This window comes from Etheostoma cragini, chromosome 16, assembly GCF_013103735.1.
Source record: "Etheostoma cragini isolate CJK2018 chromosome 16, CSU_Ecrag_1.0, whole genome shotgun sequence".
In the NCBI taxonomy this organism is placed as follows: Eukaryota; Metazoa; Chordata; class Actinopteri; order Perciformes; family Percidae; genus Etheostoma; species Etheostoma cragini.
Window position 1 is genome coordinate 14,316,219 of NC_048422.1, and position 20,403 is coordinate 14,336,621.

General features: G+C 40.1%; 1 protein-coding gene across 4 annotated transcripts; it reads left to right on the forward strand.

The window, feature by feature from the left end:
• The first annotated feature begins 1,683 nt into the window (after nt 1–1,683).
• Nucleotides 1,684–19,310, forward strand: rfx3 (regulatory factor X, 3 (influences HLA class II expression)). 4 transcript variants are annotated; one of them, XM_034895879.1, is made up of 17 exons: nt 1,684–1,843; nt 7,059–7,171; nt 7,331–7,419; nt 8,230–8,488; nt 10,188–10,262; nt 10,553–10,734; nt 10,926–11,045; nt 11,149–11,273; nt 11,393–11,508; nt 12,414–12,529; nt 12,676–12,830; nt 12,925–13,022; nt 13,191–13,340; nt 13,497–13,705; nt 13,811–13,964; nt 14,244–14,286; nt 14,415–19,310. In XM_034895879.1, the coding sequence occupies exons 2-17, from the start codon at nt 7,064–7,066 to the stop codon at nt 14,696–14,698; spliced, it is 2,283 nt and encodes a 760-aa protein (XP_034751770.1). In that variant the 5' UTR covers nt 1,684–1,843; nt 7,059–7,063; the 3' UTR covers nt 14,699–19,310. The 4 variants fall into 4 exon arrangements, with proteins under 4 accessions (XP_034751770.1, XP_034751771.1, XP_034751772.1 ...); XM_034895880.1 differs by having other exon boundaries at nt 12,679–12,830; XM_034895881.1 differs by having other exon boundaries at nt 8,233–8,488.
• The last annotated feature ends 1,093 nt before the right edge of the window (nt 19,311–20,403 follow it).

The following is a 20,403-nucleotide window of genomic DNA, read 5'->3' on the forward strand; positions in this document are numbered from 1 at the left end:
ACAATGCGGGCCTTGTTATGATCACTGTTCCGATTTTAAATGTTCTGCATTATTTTAGCCTCACTTCTGCCCTGTGGTAAAATGTTGTAGCACATAAGTGTCATGCTTTATATTTAGTTTTTCATATTAAAATCAATTGTTTTCCAACCAATATTCACCACTTTTGTATTAAGGATGTCCAAAGTCCTGAGGCAGTTGTTAAAACGGTCAAGTAACACCTATTGATAACATTTAACCTGTTCAGGTTGAAGGACACATTCATTAGTAGGGGTTAACTTTCCAATAACAAAGCATGACAGGGAGAATAATGGCAAAATGCAATATAATGGTCAATAAATACACAGAAAAATGCTATGCACCCTTGACCTATACAGTCATCTGCTTGGAGAATACTGGGCCCTGCCTGTGCACAGGCCACATGGTCACAAATTCCCACAAAAACTCTGATGCGTGACAGGTAAGACAGAAATTTAGTCAGCGTTTATTTTAAGTGACTATGAACAGTTTTCCTCCATTTCTCTTCCTTTCTCTTATCCTTCCACACAAGGTGGGTTAACAGAAAAAATAAGTCTGGCTTTCATTTGGTGTTCATATGATTTGTTCGGCTCTTAAATCCAAGATATGAGAAATCTTTAGACCAAAGTGAAATATTTTCCCATTATTTAATATAGTAATTTCCATATTCTTTAATGAGGATTATGCATGACTGAATGAATGCAAATTATTATGGCCTACTTTTGTAGGCTATTTAAAACACCGGAGGTGGGTTTGAGTGGTATGATGGTAAACGATTGCTGTTTTTGCTCAGTTGTAGCTGATTTTGTGAAATTAAAAAGTGAATGTCAAGATAAACATATTTCTGTGGCAAACTGAATTATTCGTTACTCTGAATGACAAGGCAACACCCAGATGTTGATGCTGAGACAAAGACAATAAGTGTTTAACACAGCAGCTTTAGGAAAACATTTTGCTTTGTGGCGGGACTTGAAGACAGGCCTTTAACTTTCAGTGTACACAAAAACTAGCCTGAAGTTTTTACTCAGATTCTAGTCAGAACTTTCCGACCTCGAATGATGTGGGCGGGGCTAAATTAGGATGGCATCCAGGCTCCAGATAAACCTCTCTCTAGCCAAAACATAGCTTAAATAAACTTGTCATCTTGAGAATCTCAGAATGCAAATATATGCCTTATAGTTGTAGCATAAGATTAAAATCACACTAAAAAGAAGCACAAGCATCATCATTATCTCTGGCTTAATCAAAAATATGACAGTAAGAAAATTAAGAAAGCCCAATTTCAAAATTACCCATGACATTATGAGGGTCCTGGATCAGGGTTAGGTGTTTATTAAAATGTATGAGCATCAGCTGAGAGAAAATGAAAGTCTACATCATCTTGATTAGCCTATTTACAGATTTGTATTGTTTATAGAATATGATTAGGCTATACTGTTGTCTCTGCACCCAAAAGGACTATACACACAAATGACTTCTTTTCAACAACCACTATTCGTTCTAGATATATGTATAGTTTCCAAATTAATTAGACTAAACGCATGGGCTCGAGTAGAATTGCCAGCCTTGCAACATATTGACTATAAGCATAAACACATCTATTTGTGAATTTATTTCGGTTAAGACTGTATAAAGTGCGCTTTAATCTCCTCCCACCTGCCTGGTAAGGTTGCGCGCTCCCGGTGAGTTTTATAGCAACTGTTGCCCAGTGAGGCAGCGCCATAGTCACCGTAGTCCTGGCGACTGTAACCCACCAACAACAACCTCTCGCTCCATCATTACCACCTCCTCCACCATCCTCATCTTCATCAACCAGTCCACAGCTCAGGTTTGACTACATTATTTTGCTATGTTTTACCTCAAATTCAACTCCTTCTCGCTTCAAGGGATAATCTTATGAAGGATATGTTAACACTGTGTTTTATGTTTTGTCTGCTGCTGAAGGAAGGCTCGGTGAATAGCTGGGGTAGTTTGCTAGCGAGGGTGTTTCTTTGTGACGTGGTAGTCTGCTTGCTAACGTTGCCTGTAGATACCCACAGCTGTGAGAGGTCCTGATCGCTAGCAGGATCTAGCCATGTCCTCTCAAAGGGTGCTTTGTGGCTAAAACTGACCCAAAAGTCAGTCAGTCTGTCAATAAAACGGATTTCCGTGAAACGTATTTGCTTAAACTTACCATGCTTGGTGGTAGCATAGGTCTTGGCTAGTCACTGATGCTAGCTGGTCAGCTGGAGCAGGTGTCTGTTGTTGCTAGGTTGCTAACGCCAGCGTTGCACTCTTATAATGCCTGTTGGTATCCCCCTTTTTTTTAAACTAATGTTACGATGGTATTGCAAGTTTATGTTTCTGGTGGTTCAAATCTTGTTGGTCATACAAAATCAATAACGTCCATCAGCAATGGAAAGTGCTGTGAGCTAGCTTTCCATTCACTAACTGCTATTGACAATAGCTAAGCCATTACTTTCCCTTTTGTCTTAGGGAGCAAGATAGCTTCGCTAGCTCTCTTTGTGGCATCAGATGGCTATGATAAGCTATTTTGATAACACAAGGCTAAGTTTTGCAGTGCTCAGCTTTAAGTGAAAACACCTGCCCGATTTAACATTAAAATACCTCAATGTTACTACCCGTTTTTTCCCGAATCGTATTGTTATTCTGCATTGCACATTCTGTACAAGGGCTGTATCGTAAAGATGTATTTCCCATTTGCAATACCGATATAAATATTGACAAACAGAAGATTAAATTTCGTGTTTTTGTTATGTGTGTGCGTGTTTTTCTCTGGGTGCGCAAGAAAGGGAAGGAGTGTAGCCTACTCAGTCCAGCGTGACACTGTCCAGGGGAAGGAGATCTTAATATTTTTGCCAGATTGATTTTTGGGTAAAACATTAAGTCAGTCACATCTATAGCTATCAAATAAGCTATATTGCCTTTCCTCACAAGGGAATAGTACATTTGCATTTTAGGATTCTCCTGTGGGGGTTCATAAGGAGGAACTTGGTTTCTTACTGTTGCATCACAATTATTCTTTGAGTCCATTGGGTCTCCTGTGCAGCTGCGACCTCTTATTCCCTGTGTGTGTGTGTGTGTGTGTGTGTGTGTGTGAATGGAGGACAGGTGCACCTCTAGTAGTGGTGGGACTCTTGACCATCTAGGCCTCTGTCCACCAAATAAAATAAATAAAAAAGTAAATAAAATGTATTTGTCCATCGTCATTCCTAGAATTTGGTTCTCTTTTTTATTGTTAGTGGTGAACCATGAATCTGTAACTACTCTTGTAGATTTAGCAACTGGACCTGACTGAGCCAGAGCAATTGAAATCAATTAGATTAAAATACCAATGTTAAAACTTTTGCACACACTGTAGGTGTCTTAACCCTCCTGTTCTCCTTGGGTCAAACTTTAGGAGTTTTCAAAGTTTCTATATCATAAATTTGGGTTTCTTTTAACCAAAGTGCCCATACATAACATGGATGGTTTTGACTTTGACATTCAGTAAACATACATACAGTAAAAGTCTGTGATTATCCACTCCACATTCTCTGATCGTAACAATTAGTGAAAAAGAATTCATAATTTCGTTTTTTTAAACACGGAAATTGGGTGTAATTCCATATAAATGAGGTTTGTTGACTATGATTTCAAACAAGAAGTGTAAAACTAGTGACAAGTTGGAATGAAGTTGGCCAGGAAGATGTATGTCTAACGCAAAATTGGGAGATAAGCAGGTGAAACAGACGGAGGACAACACAAGGGTTAAACATTGCAAATATATTGATTTATTGGCATATATAACCCAAAATATGTCCTGTACCTCCCAACTCAAACCCACACACAGACAACAGGATGTTGGGAACTGTAAGTTATCAGACCATGTTACCACTTACCTGTAGTCCAGTAGCCCAGAAATAGTACCATGCCACCTGCTGCCTGGATCCTGTTACATTTCCAATCACTTAAAGAGGGGCTGATTAATTCAATTATTCAGTCATCCATTTTCATGGCTTAGCAGAATACAGCAGGTTTGGTTTTTTTTATTTTCCCCCAGACTGCGTGCAGTAATGTATATTGTTGAAAGATGAGACTTAAAGGTCCTTGTTTTTTTCTTTCCTAACCCCACATCTGGCAGTAACAGGGTACAGTCAGACTTGCTTTGTAACCAATGTCGCTATGCTTTCAGACATTTTGGCAAATTGTAAAAATGTCTGATTCCCATAGTTGTGTCTTCAACTTAACACTAACTTTCACTTATTTTGTTGGCACAACTAACAGTATAGTATCCTTTTTTTCCCATCAAAATCAACATCAACAGTCCTTGAAAATATGTCACTCCCAGTTTTCAATTGAAAACTCAACTCCTAAACAAACATAGCACTTTGCATACCTCCCCCCCCCCCTCCACTGCAGTTCACATTTATATCTCCCATAGCCTGTTTTCCTGCTGCACTAGCATCTGATCATGCTACTGTCTTGCTTGGGGTTGCATGTACTGTATGTGTGTGTGAGAGGAAGAGATTTTGCGTATGGTGTACTGTTCAACCTTGTTCACCATCTCTTATTTATTTACATGGTGCATTAAAATCCACCTTTATCATACATGATCATTAGTGAGGCAAATTATGGGACTGTGTATTTTCTGGTAGCTGTGACTCTGAACCTTGCACTCTTTATTATTTGTTGCTTGTAATGTTAGCAAGAGGAATTAAGGGGGAAAAACGCAAGGCAAAATGTTGCCCTCCTTGGTGGCTTTTGTTCCTCTGTGTCTTTGTAGGGCTTGCACTTGCTCAGTGGAGCACAGCATTTAAGTGGGCCACAAGGGAGTGCCTGAATAGTGAGGTGTGTGTACGTGTGTGTGTGTGTGTGTGTGTGTGTACGTGTGTGTGTGTGTGTGTGTGTGTACGTACGTGTGTGTGTGTGTGTGTGTTTGGGGGGGGGGGCAATATAAGTGTGTTGTGATGCAGGGGCACTTTTCCTCGATTAGGTGGGCTCAGTTGGGGCCATGTACTTTAGCTTTCAAACTGCACTATGGAGTATATAAGTCTACATTCTCCTCTCTTCACAAGGCCGTTTTTTAGCAATGGGATATAGTAAGCTGAAGGCTACATCTCTGTGGTTTGACATTTTATCACTTTGGTAGCCTGCCTTCAACTGCACACTTCAGGGTAAAGGAATTGCTTGTGTGTTGTAGTGTCTGACACATATAGTTTTTAGGCGTTGGCCGGCCGTTTTCAAGGTATACCGCGGTTTTAAAAAGTCACGGTTTTAAAACCACTAACATTATCTGTCATAGCGTTCCCAAGGTATGAGCTGTTTTTTACGAATCTTCAAGGACAGAAAGTGCAGGTTACAAATCCCTGTCCCTTCCAGAATGAAGTGTGTTTCAAAATAAAAGTGTGTTTTTTACCCCAAAAAATAGTACATTACAGCTGAAATTGTAATACGTTCTGATATTTTTGCTGAAGGTTATCATACTGTCAGACAGGTCAGGTCTGTCAGACTGACAGGTTTGTCTTTTTTTGTGAATTGTCATTATTGACAGTGTCTTCTCAAAATTGCAAAATATCAATCTTTGAACTAAATAGTAGTTTATTTTCTACTGACATGATTGAATGATAGTATATACTCATAGCCACCTCCCCAAGGTGTTAAAAATAGTCGTGCTGGAAGCAGACGGCTTTGCATTAATGAATCTCAGGGCCCCTTTATGTTGAAGGAAAATGCAGATTTTATTTTCCTGCCGTCTTACTGTTCCTCACACTCTCAGTGCACCAGGAAAGATTGACTCAACTTTGTAGTCCAACTTTGAAGTTAGTCACCCCAACACGGACAAAGTGATAGCTTTCTTCCCCCAAAAAAGGTCTAATAGGTATGATATTAAAGAGGAAGATAAAGGGAAGGGGCAGGCTGTCCTTGGAGAGATTGAGCTGTTTGGAGACCCAGCTTAATTAACCAAGAGAGACTTGTTTGTGGAAACTGCGATGGGGAGGAGCTGGCCTTCCCCTGGAAGGAATGGGTGATGGTAGTCATGCTTTTATTAACTCAAAAACACATGTTTACAACAAGTGTCTCTTCACAGTCTTATCCTTAATTTTAAAATAGTTCACTCACCCTTGGTTAGTAAGTACTGTAGACATGGTCATAAATCTCTGAATAGCAATATAGCTATTTCATTACTAGTAATAATGCTATCTGGTAAAGGTACTCACAAATTAGATAACTTTCCAGTCGTTCTTAGGACCTTTTCTAGGTACGGATCTTGGATTTTCAATCTCAAGTAACGTTAAACCTGTAAAAGTGGGAACTGACCAAGCAACAAGAAGCAGCATCTATTTAGAGTTTGTTAAATATTAACTTGTTTTATGGCTGTGAACATGGAGACAAGACCATGTGCCACTGATGCATGAGGCTCTAAGTACATTAGGTACCACAAGGCAGAAACAGGTGCTTGGGTAGAATTGCTCTTGAGGAGCATTGATTTAGGTAAAACCTTAGTGATTTGTAGTTAAATGTCATGTTTTCTATTATGCCTAGATTAGGATTTCTAGGGATAGGTTATGTCCTGGGCTAACCAAATCATGAGGATAAATATTGGATGGATTTCCCTCTATACAAAGCTTTTGTGATGTAATATGATAGATTTGTCTTTTGTTATTAAATGCAGAATGTTCTGGACACATGTTAAGGATACATGTTTATACTTTTTGAGTTATAAGAGGTGGATGTCACTGGTCATTTCACCAGTTGAAATAAGAGGGGGTAAAAAAAAAGGTAGTCTGTGTGTATTCCTTAGCCAATTGTAAAGTATAAGTCTGTTTTACAACATTCGAAGAATGCAAACCCATATTTGTGAATGTGTTCAGTTTAAGTGAGTTACAATGTTTGATGCTCCATGTGAGCACTGGCTCAATGATGCAGTAAGATTATTAAGTTGTTACTGAGTTGTAATGCCAGTTAGACCAGTAGGTTGAGAGTGTTCTTGGTTTTCAGTGCTTGTGACCATTTTCAAGCTATCTACAGTAATACTATGTTTTCTCTACTGTCTTATCTAGGCGCCATGCAGACCCCTGAAGCAGGCGCTGACTCCACCTCCACTGTCCCTCTTCAGACCACCGTGCCTGTCCAGCCTACCGGCTCCACCCAGCAGGTGCCTGTCCAGCAACAGGTAAATCCAGCCTGTATTTGTGTGTGTGTTTGTGTCTGAATGGTCCTGCGTGCGTGCATACTGTACCGTGTGTGTGTGCATGTCATTATTTCCCAGGGAAATATGTGCCTTTAGTCAATTACATAATTAATTTGCAACTCTTGCAATTTGTCTTGCCAGGCCCAGACTGTTCAACAGGTTCAGCATGTTTACCCAGCACAGGTGCAGTATGTGGAGGAAAACAGTGGCGTCTACACCAATGGCAACATGTGAGTCAGTCTGTTACCCAGCTCTGCTCTTATACCACTCCACAAATATTAGCGCTACGTCTCTGCAGCCTGTTTTTTTCTCCTCTTAAGTCTCTTCAAACCATCATTCATGTCACAAGCACATGATGTTGGTGGGAGTGCATTCGTTTTTTTGTGTTTGTTTTCTTTTATGAGGGGTCTGCAGTCGTGTGTTTTGATTGTGCTCAGTCACCTGAACATGACCAGAAGTAGGCCTGTCTTTTAAGTGCTGATGCTACGCCAGCAGGGTCCCCAATGTCTGAGGAATGGGGTTACATAGTCACTCAACTAACAAGTCCAAGCTGTATTTGTCCTACTGGGATACACAAAGGGTCACATATCGGTGCATTTACACACTCAAACACACAAGCTGTGTGACCTCTGCTACTGGTGGAAACATCATGTGACTGCTTAGAAATATAAAATCATACATACAACAAACAGGTGGACCCATGAGCTGAGTACCAGGCTTGTCACATACTATGTATAAGTTATGTTTAAATGGTCACCCAAATGACAAACATAAACACATTTAAATGTATAAATGAAATATCTGATGTTACTTTGAAAAACAAATCCATCAAAAATTCTATTACATTTTAGATATCCCCATTATGACAATTGTTGAAAGTATTTGACTGTACCTACACAAACAATAATTAAAGCGTGTATGCTTTGTTGTTATTGTTACCGTAAAGGCTCAATAGGTGTCCTAAGAAACCACACTTGGACTATTATTTTCTCCGTTTTGTTTGGGTACATTGACTGACTGCTAACCTCACTTCTGAACAGAAGAACATACTCGTACTCAGAGCCGCAGCTGTATAGCCAGAACAGTGGAGGGAGCTACTTTGACACACAGGGCAGCTCATCGCAAGTGTCCACTGTGGTGACATCTCATGGCATGACCAACAATGGAGGAGGGGGCAGTGGAGGAATGAGCATGAATCTGGCGGGGGGTCAGGTAATCAGCACCAGTCCTGGGGCTTACATCATGGACAACACTGGACCCCACCCTGCCACCCAGACGGCACGAGCTTCCCCAGCTACTGTAAGTGCATAGCACCCACTAATTGGGCCCCTCACCTACCTTTGCCTGCATTCTTTTGTGTATTTGTTGATAGACCATTGGACTAGTGTATGTAGTGACTTTGGTAGTAATTTCCACCTCTTCCTTGTTTAGATCCACACAGCTACTAGTTTGCCTAGACTCTCTCTATTACCAAAGATGCTCTGTTTTTGTCGTCCTTTTGTGATCCATGCACAGTTTGATCCAGAAATGTAGGACGCCAGCCTCTTAAGCAGAGTTCCATATTTAAACTTAATATGCAAGTTTAAATATCATGTTTTCAAAATCACAGTGTGTACATAGTACACACATGTCACATTATAGAGAAGAAACTTTTGTGTGCACCTCCTCCATGATTGTGTATGGTGTTTTATCTCTGGCGATGATCCTTTGCTGATGTATTCTGTGTTGGCTGTGTCTCCGCAGTGATCTGCGTCCTATGGCCAGCAGTGTTTACACTGTAACTCTTAATATTTTATGTTAAAGTAATACAGGGCTTAGTTTGCAACCCTGATTTAATCTGTCTTTTATCCCCACGCTTGGGTGTAGAAGAAAGGAGGAGGCTAAAATCTAAGACAAGGGTGTTAAGGAGGGAAGGTCTTACCCACTCCTCACAAGAGTCCTAACACGACAAGGTGGTGCATGGACCACAAGAGCCTTGCTAATTTGCAATACTTTGAATACCCCTCAGGGTACTTTCGTACAGTCCACTATAAATATGCTTTCTGGCAGTAATGTAGCAAAAATGCTGGGCGACTGGCATTACATCATGTGGATGTTAGTCATGGCGGATAGTTTAGAACATTTCATAATGGCTATGCAAAGGAGAAATGTTTCTTTTATAAAATCAAAATGTGTGCAAGATTGCAAGGGCATTTTAACTGCTTCAACAATATACCTGCTCACCGTTGTCTAGCCCAAGATAAATAGACCCATAAAGGGGCAGTATTTACTGCTGAGGAAGGACTATGGTATTCAACCGTGGGGCTCAATAATTTCACATGTATGGCATAAAAACACAAAAGGTAATCTCTACAACCTGAGATCTAACAGAAAGCATAGAAATTGTTAGTGGAAACCATTGCACAGATTTACCACCATTTAACAACAATTACATGTACACTGAAACACAACACTAATTTGACAGAAATACACAAAAGAAAAAGTAACTTATCGCATCAGCGTACCATCCTGTATACAGTACATTGTCTCTTTCACATCACATTTTGCCAGATTATGTTACTGTATGTTTTGTTAGATATTAAGCTGTTTAAAAAATGCCAATACCCAATTGACCTTCCCCCATGACACATGAATCAGTTTTTGCAGCTGTTACTACCGTAAATGATCTTGGCACATTGCCTTAGTCTTTTGCTTTTGACATTTTCTCTGTAAATGATGGTTTTTATAAGGTAAGTGTTATGAGGTTGTGTGTTGGTTATACACGATTGAGGTACTTAGTTGATCCTGTCCCCATTTCCCAACTAGATCTTCCTTAAACGACAGGTAGTCCTGCTCTGCTTGGGTTTAGTGGTGCTTGCTTTGGGATCCTTTCTCGATTCTCTTTATTTTTGCTAGTGGATACTAACGTGTCTACATCAACTCTTTATTTTTCTTGCTTTTGTTTTTTTGTTTCCCCCTCCTCTTACATTTTGTTGTCCTGTGCGTCATGGTTTATCAGATTGAAATGGCGATTGAGACACTCCAAAAATCGGAGGGTTTATCCAGTCAGAGAAGCTCGCTGCTCAACAGCCATGTAAGTTGCTTTTTTACGAATGCTTGCCCTCACCATACTTTGACTTTTGCAGGACTTCTGCCTCTCAATTCTGTATACATTTAAGTTTGATGTTGCGCTTGCTGTTTTTGTTGCTGGTTTTAATTGTTACTATGGTTTTGAAATTCACTGGCTGCTGTAGAAATGCTTTTTGCAGAGGTGTGATGGCTGCAACATCAAGGTCACAGACTGTCAGTCTGAGGTCTTTCTGGACCGTTTGCATGGAGCAGTGTGTGAATCTCTAGAGTTAAACAGCATGTATTCCCTTGTAGCTCCAGTGGCTGTTGGACAATTACGAGACAGCAGAGGGCGTGAGTCTACCACGATCCACCCTCTACAATCATTATCTGCGCCACTGCCAGGAGCAGAAACTGGACCCTGTAAATGCAGCCTCTTTTGGCAAACTCATCCGCTCCATCTTCATGGGACTTCGTACAAGGCGTCTTGGGACAAGGTAAGTTTTGTTTTCTTCTTCTTTTTTTTAAGAGTTTCTTCTTTTTTTTTTTTTATTGGCAGTTCAGGATGCTCATCTAATGGCTGTATGCTTCTTACGGGATTTTTTTCTTCTGAACCTTGATATTCTTAAAGCCTCATCCGCTTTTTCTGTCTGTCATTGTGTGTGAAACATTTGGCTTTGCCTTGCAGAGGGAACTCCAAATATCATTACTATGGCATACGTGTGAAACCAGACTCGCCACTAAATAGACTCCAAGAAGACATGCAGTACATGGCCCTCAGACAGCAACCCGTTCAGCAAAAGCAGAGGTACACAGACAACTAGGCATGCAGACATTTTGTTGGGGCGCAAGTTGCTGTTTTTTTGTTTGTTTGTTTTTTATAAATACTGATGTGAGCTACGTGATTTCAGGTTCAAGCCAGTGCAGAAGTTCGATGGCTGCGCTGGGGAGAATTACTCAGGTGGAGGCCAACACCATCCTGGTGCAGAAGAGCAGACAGTCATCGCACAGAGTCAACACCACCAGCAGTTCCTAGGTCAGCTGCTTTTCTATTAATCTGAATATATATGTAAAACCAAACACACATGGGATGCACTGACATAGACTTATTCTTATGTTCTTATGTTATGTATAAAAACTGTATTACTCCAACAGATGCATCACGGGCCCTCCCTGACTTTGTAGAGCTGGACGTGGGACAAAGCAATACAGAGAACATCAGTCCGGAGGATGTGAAAGCTCTCCAGGCCCTTTACAGAGAGCACTGTGAGGTTAGATAAAGGGCATTCATTTCATATTCACTGCAATGTCACCACAGCTCACTTTGGCACATAAGTGCAATTCACAGGGGAAACAGGGGTTTGAGTCACTCTTCAGTGCTCAAAAAATACGAGAAAAGCAAGAAAGGAATCCTATTGCAGCATTCATTCATACATACATCATCAAAGTGTGCAGGCATTGTGACTGTACATTAATCTGTTGATCTGCCTGGACTAGCTGCATTTCACCACCCTCTTAATCTCTCCTTTAATCAAGGCCATGTTTGTTTTTACGCATATTTATGTGCCTATCATTACGGCAATTGACTTGTTAAATCTGATTTAAGAAGTCTTTAATAAGAAAAGGCTGAAAGACTAAAAATACTGAACTAAAGTTTTACAAATCTTGAAAAATATGTATTTAAACTTTGTCTGGATTCAGAGTGTGGAAACTTTGGGAAAGGTCATGTGGGTTTATAGTGACAGAGATTTGTAAATGCCAGCTGCTGGCATTTGGGAACAGCCTTTCTATTCATCTTGTGAAATTTTCAATCACACCTCTCCTAATCCTAGTCTGAGAAGTTAGGGATCAGGTAATCCACAGGTGATGGCCAAGGCCTTGTGATCTGATACACCTTCTTCTAATGATTAAAGGGTCAGTTCACCCACATTACAAAACATAACCTATTTATTCACATGCCCTTAGTGGTGGCTGGCCATGCAGCTAGTTTGGTGTTGATGGGCTCTGAAATAAGACCTTGACAGTTCAATGTCCTGGTTCCTCTGGATTATCCACAGACCTCGCACAGTTTTCAAAAGGGACCATTTCTTCTTCTTCTAAAAAGTAATTCCAGTAAAAGCAATGCACTGTTTTTTTTTTATTCACTGATTTTGTTTATTCTCTGCTTTTGTTAAAGGCTATCCTGGATGTGGTTGTCAATCTCCAGTTCAGTCTAATTGAGAAGTTGTGGCAGACATTCTGGAGGTATTCTCCCCCTGACTCTGTAGAGGGTGCCACTGTAACAGAAAACAGGTGAGCTCAAGCGGATTTTTCAGTTAATTAATCTGTCAGAGTCTGTCAGTGTTTTTATTAAGAGAAATATAAGCTAATTTAATTCATTTAAAGACAATCTGAGAATTTAAAGGGATTTTTCTAAGTCTGGTTTGTTCATTCCTCAGCAGTTTAAGTGAGATTGAAGCACGGCTGCCCCGTTCACAGCTACTGGAACTGTGTAGAAACGAGGCCGTACTCAAATGGATGAGCACATGTGACCATCTTATGTACCAGGCCCTTGTGGAAATCCTCATTCCTGATGTCCTGAGACCCATTCCCAGTGAGCCACAATCATAGACACCGCCCATGTTTCCTTTTTTTGCTGTATTAATGCTTGTAACATCACAATCATTCAATCATTCAATCCTTTTCAGGTGCCTTGACTCAAGCCATTCGTAACTTTGCCAAAAGCCTGGAAGGTTGGCTCAACAACGCCATGAATGCCATTCCACAGAGAATGATCCAGACCAAGGTACACTTGCAGTATTCATACATTTACCTATGGAAAAATGCTACACGTAAAAGTCACCTGTTACTATTTTTTAAATATACACAAGAGTAGTATGTTTACTATCAGTTCGAGAGGGATGTATACTTAGAGTAGGTAACACCTGGGGTTTTGTTTATGCTCTTTTTACAGATTGCCGCTGTTAGTGCCTTTGCGCAAACACTGCGCAGATACACATCTCTGAACCACCTGGCTCAGGCGGCACGTGCTGTTTTGCAAAACACGTCACAGATTAATCAGATGTTGAGTGATCTCAATCGTGTTGACTTTGCCAACGTACAGGTCAGAACAGCTCGTTGTGTTTGGACATTCAGCAGTGGTGCTTGTGCTATGTGTACCATGCCATTCCTTCTCTATAATCCTCTCCGTAAAAAGAACATAAATTACTTTCACTGTACAAGAGTGAACCTGCAGTTCTTTCTCTGTGTTCCTGTATAGGAGCAGGCATCATGGGTGTGCCAGTGTGAAGAGGGAGTAGTTCAGCACTTGGAGCAGGACTTCAAGGCCACACTACAGCAGCAAAGCTCTCTGGAGCAATGGGCAGCCTGGCTGGAAAATGTGGTCACTCAGGTGCTCAAGCCTTACGAGCACCGGCCCAGCTTCCCCAGGGCAGCTCGACAATTCCTGCTCAAGTGGTCCTTTTACAGGTTGGCAAAAGAACAACAACAACAACAACACTAAGACACATCTAAGGGTGTGCAGCTTTGTTTTAAAGAGACAAAACACTCACAATGTTTTTGATGTCCCTGCAGTTCTATGGTGATCCGGGACTTGACCCTGCGCAGTGCTGCCAGCTTTGGTTCCTTCCACTTGATTCGCCTGCTGTACGATGAATACATGTTTTACCTAGTGGAGCATCGTGTGGCACAAGCTACTGGAGAGACACCCATTGGTGTCATGGGGGAGGTATAACTGTGGCATCTTATCTTCACAGTATTTTATAGTTCCAAAGTGCTACACTACAGTATATAGTGGTGTTGCGAATCCCACTTGGAGGGTCCAAACGTCAGGACTCAATTAGCTAAGACATCACTATAAATCCGATGTGAAATTACCTCTCTTTGGATCTGTTGATGAAATCTGACCAGAGGAGATTTTTTACCTAATTACAATGTAGTATCTCTGTTAAATTAGAAGAACATTAAAACTGTATGGACACACTCTAATTCTTATCTCCATTTTCAGTTTGACAGCCTGAACACCCTGTCCCTCTCCAATATGGATAAAGGTATGTGACAAAATGTATATAGCGCAAAAAGCCTGAGAACTTAACCAATATTCTAATATATGTAGTATTCTAATTAGCTCTTGAGTCTCTACCAGTGTTTTACATATGTGATGCTTTCTCCTGTCTAGATGAAATGAGTGGGTTGGACAGTGACTTAGAAGATGACATGGAGGAGTCCGGCGAACCTCTTGCCAAGCGAGAGAAGAAGTCGGAGCATGAAGTGATCCAGGTGATCCAGGTCGGGGCACTAGAGGACGGGTCCCACCCTGTGGTGGGGGTTGTCCAGCCAGGAGTCCTCCACTCGCTGCCCCAGCCCCCGCAGGACCACACTGAGCACATCCTAACCCCCTCTGCCGGTACTCCCACCATCCGCCACTGCAGCGCTACAGGCAACACCTATGCCTCCGTTTGAGGGTCTGAGGGCACAGCGGACCTTGTCTGGCCTGTTTTCACTCTCCACATATCTTTCTCTCTGTAAGTCTAGATGTTTCCGTCTTTTTCATGCATTGTCTGTGTCTGCACTTGTGCGGACACGCTCTCTGCTCCCTATCTAGCCCGGTCAGTGGAGGAGTGCTGAAATGATGATACTCTGGCCAAGATGTGCTGTCCGTGTCTGACTGCTTAGATTCTGGATGTGGTGTCATCACATAAGTCTGTGCTCTATCGCAATGGGGCAGCTGGAGGAGGACTAATTTGACCCATTAATTAGGTTTCCTGCCTAGGTATGACTTATGTCCTCTGTCTGTCCACACAGACAGGTTTTGTCTCGAAGGAAAATTCAGCTCTTTCAAACTACTGATGTCTCAGAGCTCAAATCCATGTCACTAGTCCCAGTGGAGCAAAGTCATCGATTGACTCAAGACCTTCACCCATTGTAAATAGTTTTGCTGTACTTTCAATTGGTATTACCCCAAGCCCATGGTGCTATTGTTTTGTTTTGATTTCAATTTATCCCTCCTACTTTTAGCATGATTTATGTCCACATGCATTCCAACTGCTGATAAACGTTTGGCTGAACAAAATATTTTGAGTATCGTATGTAGCTAAAAAACAAGGGGAGGACTTTCTTTGTATCTATGGCATTTGAAACAGGATCATGGGGCAGTTTTTTCTGTTCTGTTTAAAAAAATATACACCACTGATAACTATTTTAGCCACAGAAAAAAGAAACTCCTAAAGAAATATCTGTGCTGCTACTTGTGTTAATAGAAATGAGATTAAGACCGGCTGTACAAAACCACTTCCTCAATGCTAGCTTTTCTATGCACTCTGTGCATAACCCTTGCCTTTCTTCATTTTAGATGCTCTGTAGAGTGGTTTACTTGACCAGCCAGCTGTAATCTTGAAAAAAAATCTTACTGGATATGTTCCCCTTTTCTTTGCAGTGTATGTCTTAATGAAATTTTCCTAAGTTCACAAAGGACCAAAAACAAACCAACAAGAGGAAGCTGAGAGGGAGCCACTTGGGCCACCCAAAATCTGTTTCCTGTCCCACAGTGCCATGTTGCAGAGCAGACGGAATGTCAGGGATTTAATGTACCTCGGCTTTATCATAGTGCCTTATCCTTAAATGCAGCTGTCCTTGTAGTCCTGACTGTGTGCTGCAGGAAGCCCACAGACGCTCTGCATTGTCCCAGCCACAACTTTGGCTTTCTGGTGACTTGTGGCTGGATTTGGGCTGGTTCATCAGTGTCAAGTCCAAGGATTGCAGGCACAGAAACAACTGTTTGTTTTTTTCTCTGGATCAGCTCTACTAAGCTTATTACTTATCTGAATCATGGTCTTTAGCCTTGCTCCTGCCCTCCTGAGGCCTATTCTTGCATTAGCCTTTGTTATCGTGTGTGTGTGTTTGTGTGTGAGTGAGATAGAGAGAGAGAGAGATGGGTTTTCATGTTCTTTCATGTGCATGTATATATAAGCCTGTGTGTCTGTGTGCTTGTGTTGGAACACATCTATCAGTCACCCTACCTCAAACCAGTGGTGCCAGCCCTTTGACGCGTGCAGCACAGTCACCAAACCTTATTGCACACACACCACTGTACTGCACAACTCTCAACGCGATAGAGAAAAACTGCTTTGCTTTTCTCTCACCTCTGATACATTTTCATTTCAGTTTTTAGCCTATAAAAATGCTTTCATCCTTTGTTCCCTGTTTAAAGATCATCTTTGTACAGTGGACCAAAAGTAGATATTTTGTGATATTCAAAGAAATATATAGATATATATATGTATAGTATATATAATGATGATACACTACATATATCTGTTTCTTTATACGTGATTGTTTTCTTTTTGTAGCTTCTCTGTAATTAGTTCATTGACTGTGAAATGGGAAAGGCATGGGGACTAACTTCTGATTCGGTAGACTACATCTTAATACTTGAACCGTTATAGCATTCTATGTTGTGGAGATTATTGAGATTAATCCTCTAAATAGGAACATTTTGTTAATAAATGATTTTTGTTATTGTTTTTCCATGCTTGTTGAAATGGTCTGCACGGTGTCTCTGCAGAGATGTTAATTTATTGATATTTATTGTGTTTTGGTTTAGCTGCTTACGCATTACAAAATGTTATAATGGGTATGAATCATGAATTACACCACTGGAAACGGCAGACCTACTGTACAGGAGGACCTGAGGGTTTTTGTTGTTTTGTTTTTCTTTATAAGTCATGTATGTAGGTTGATTAAGGTTAAAAAAAAAGAAGAGAAAAACAGGTTGGCACTGTATTTGCTGCAATCGCTTTCCATAGGCTCTATCACCAGTATCTCCAATGATTCCTTCAAATACTAGAAGTACACACAGACTCTTTGCCAAATTTTTTTCTTTGTGCCTGTGTAGAAAACGTGCTTAGCAGTAGAAGAGGGTGGGAGAGCAAATGCTGCATGTCGTTTTGGTTACTGGGTCAGTGGACTCTCACAGATGGTTTGCTGAATCATTTTCATGACACTTTGGGGAATCTCCAAAGTAAATTTGGAAAGCCCAAAGATACATTTCTCATCTATTAAACCTAGTGTACACATCTCATACTGTAGCTTTACTCTGAGTCTGCTGGCTTACCAGATTTAGGAGTTGAGCGCACACAAACCTGGCTTTCAAAAGGTCTGCAAGAAAAGGTCAATAAACTAAAACTAGCTAAAAGTTGTAAGGCCTGGGGCGTTTTGTTTACACCAGTCTGTGACCATGATGAACTTACTCCCTGAGTTTTAGTATTAAACTGTTGAATGCAAATTGGAAGAACACAAAGAAAAGTAATGAAAATGACAATTAAAAAAATGAATTCATACAAAAATGTAAGCCCTAGATCGTCTCTTATACTTTTTCCAGAACTGCGCATAAATCCGTGTTCTCATAACTGCAACAAAATAGACTCCATTACCAAGAGCTCACTTGACATGCACTGAATTTTTGTAAATGACGTTATAAAAAAGGGAAGGGGTTCTCTCTGTGACTTCAAATTTTAAATTATGTTGTAAATCTGGATATGTGTGCTGGTTAGGAATGAAGGTTTTGCAGGATACTTTTTCTATCCTTTTACCTTTCTCCCACTGAATGATTTTTTTATTTTTCCAAATATGAATTTAAGCTCCCTTGTCATATAAATGAAGTACAAGATTGTAGATGTAAACTCGTTTTATTTTGTGCCTGAAATGAAAATGGCTTATAAAATGTTTTCTTTGAATCTTGGTGTGTTTCTGGTCTTGCACGCCTATCATGTGTTTTATTTGGGGGGGGGGGGGGGTTTCGTCAATTCCGTTATTTCTCCTTTTCGTTATACATAGACTAATGTGCCAGACAGTGATTCAGCTTTCTGCATCTCAAAGCGCGCCTGGTTAACACTGGACCAATGCTAATGCTGCCAACACCATTGTACTTTATTTCTCAGTTTCTTTGAAACCGAGACGTTAGATTGTTTTTGTAACAGCTGCTTGCAAAGGAGCCCATTTCCAACCAGAAAAAAAAGACATAAGCTATTCCTTAACTTGTCATAGGAGAGAAAGCTAAGAGATGTTTCTTCACCTCGACAAAACAGCAGCTTCACTGACCCATAGCAGACTCCAGTGCCTTTAATTTCGCCCCGGCCAGAGCAGATGGCCTGGGTGACTATTGGGTCTCTGGTGGGCTACAGATGGAGGCTATCGGAGCAGATATTTCATTGCACAGGTGCTGCCACTGAGAAGATACCAGGGAAGCATAAAGACCTGTCCTCAGACTGGACTATTTATTGACTGGATGTGACGACACATACACAGACACACACACACACTAGTTTAGACATGGTACATTATTTGCAGACGGCTTTTTATTGTACATAACTGGTTATTGATCAAGGAGTTACTGTAAGTAAAATGCTCTTATGCATTGTTTTCTCAATGATCGTGGTTTCTTTTGTCAAATGATATTTTCTGAATGCTGTGACCTGTTTGAGATTTGTATTTGGATGTTTTCAAGTGCCATTTGACAGTCTAGTGAGTCGTGGCCATCTGTAGCACGCTCTAATGCAAGCACAAGCATTTGGCAGTGGCATTTGAGGAAGGTTCTGATTTTGATTTACCTTAGACAAAATATGTATATATCAAAAACTGAAAGGTATATTTATTTGTCTTATTTGATTTGTTCTATTGGTGAACATTTTATCATATGTTGGTTAAAGTGCTTTTGTGATTTCTTTTTCCTTTTTTGGGATAATGTATAGTATCTGATATAATATATACACACAAATTTGATGTGACCTTCTTTGTGTGCCATTCCGTTTTCTTCTCAAATTGGCAAGCGAACCAACGAGTGTAGGGTGATTTGTATTGTGTATTTTACATAAAAAAACAAGGACAATTGGGGGACTTTTATATTTATAAAGACATTATCATTTAGTGTGTCGTATTGATGAATATAGAAACTATTAAAGACACATGTAGTTTGGTTTTCTGAATATTTCAGATCTCAGCTCAGGCTAGCTTCTTAGTGTTGTTTTCTTAAAATTTGTGACTCGTCTTTGCAGTAATAAACGTTTTCTTGTTCAAAGTCAAGTGTCCTCATCATTTTGACTATTCACGCTAAAGAAAATCCAAAACAATAGTGTTAGCCAATTGTATTTATTTAACCAGACTCGTACATATACCAACACCCATATCATAAAAACTCAGTACGTATTCAGAATGTATTGTAAAGATTAAGATGAGCAGGAATTAGCATTTCCTGAAAATGGAACAAAATATTGTTTGATCAATTGTGCTGATAAGAAAAAAACTAAGATTTACAAGTGACATAGCACTAAAACGACTTGAGTCTGATAACCTTTTCATTGGATATATTTGGCATCTATATGGCTTACACTTCCTCTCACAGTTCATTCTTTTACTCAGCTGTTGGCTAGAATACATTACGGTAAGTGTTATCCGAGTAATAATCAAATTAAATTGAGTAGTGGTGATAAAATGTTAAAGTGATGACATTCTACCCAAAATGCATCTTTCGAGTATCAAAGATTTACCACCTTTAGGTTTGAAAGGTTTACCCAGTAGTTTTGTCTTACACAGACAAGGTTTAAAATGTGTGTTAACCATTCTTACACCACAACTCAATATGTCCTAAACAGTAATCATGTTTGCCAGAACAGAACTAAATACACCTTTCAAACCTGCTGTGGGTGAGTGTTTGATAATGAAAACAGATTTCTGGCAAACTGTTTGAAGCACATTGTCCATGGATACTACCAAGGCCTTCAGCAAGAAATACTTTCTAACTTTGCTAAGAAATTAAATGAATACCACGCAAGAGACTATGAACAAGACAAAATACAGTTAGGCAAATTAACAAAGTGCTAATGGACACTATGTGGGCATCTAATAAAAAGAAAAAGAAAAAAGAAAATTATAAATATTACAATGTTTTATAAAACCGATAAGCTTGATTCATAAAAAGGTTGATAAACTTCAATAGAAAAAAAAATAAAATCACTTCTCAAACAACCTTGACTGGTGGGAGAATATAAGAACTTTTATGGCGTTGAAAGAAGCCCCGGTATGCTTCTTACATCAGTAAAAACTATTTAGGGGGAATATATATTCCCCCTAAATGTTTTTTTTTTATATATATAGATAGATATATATATATA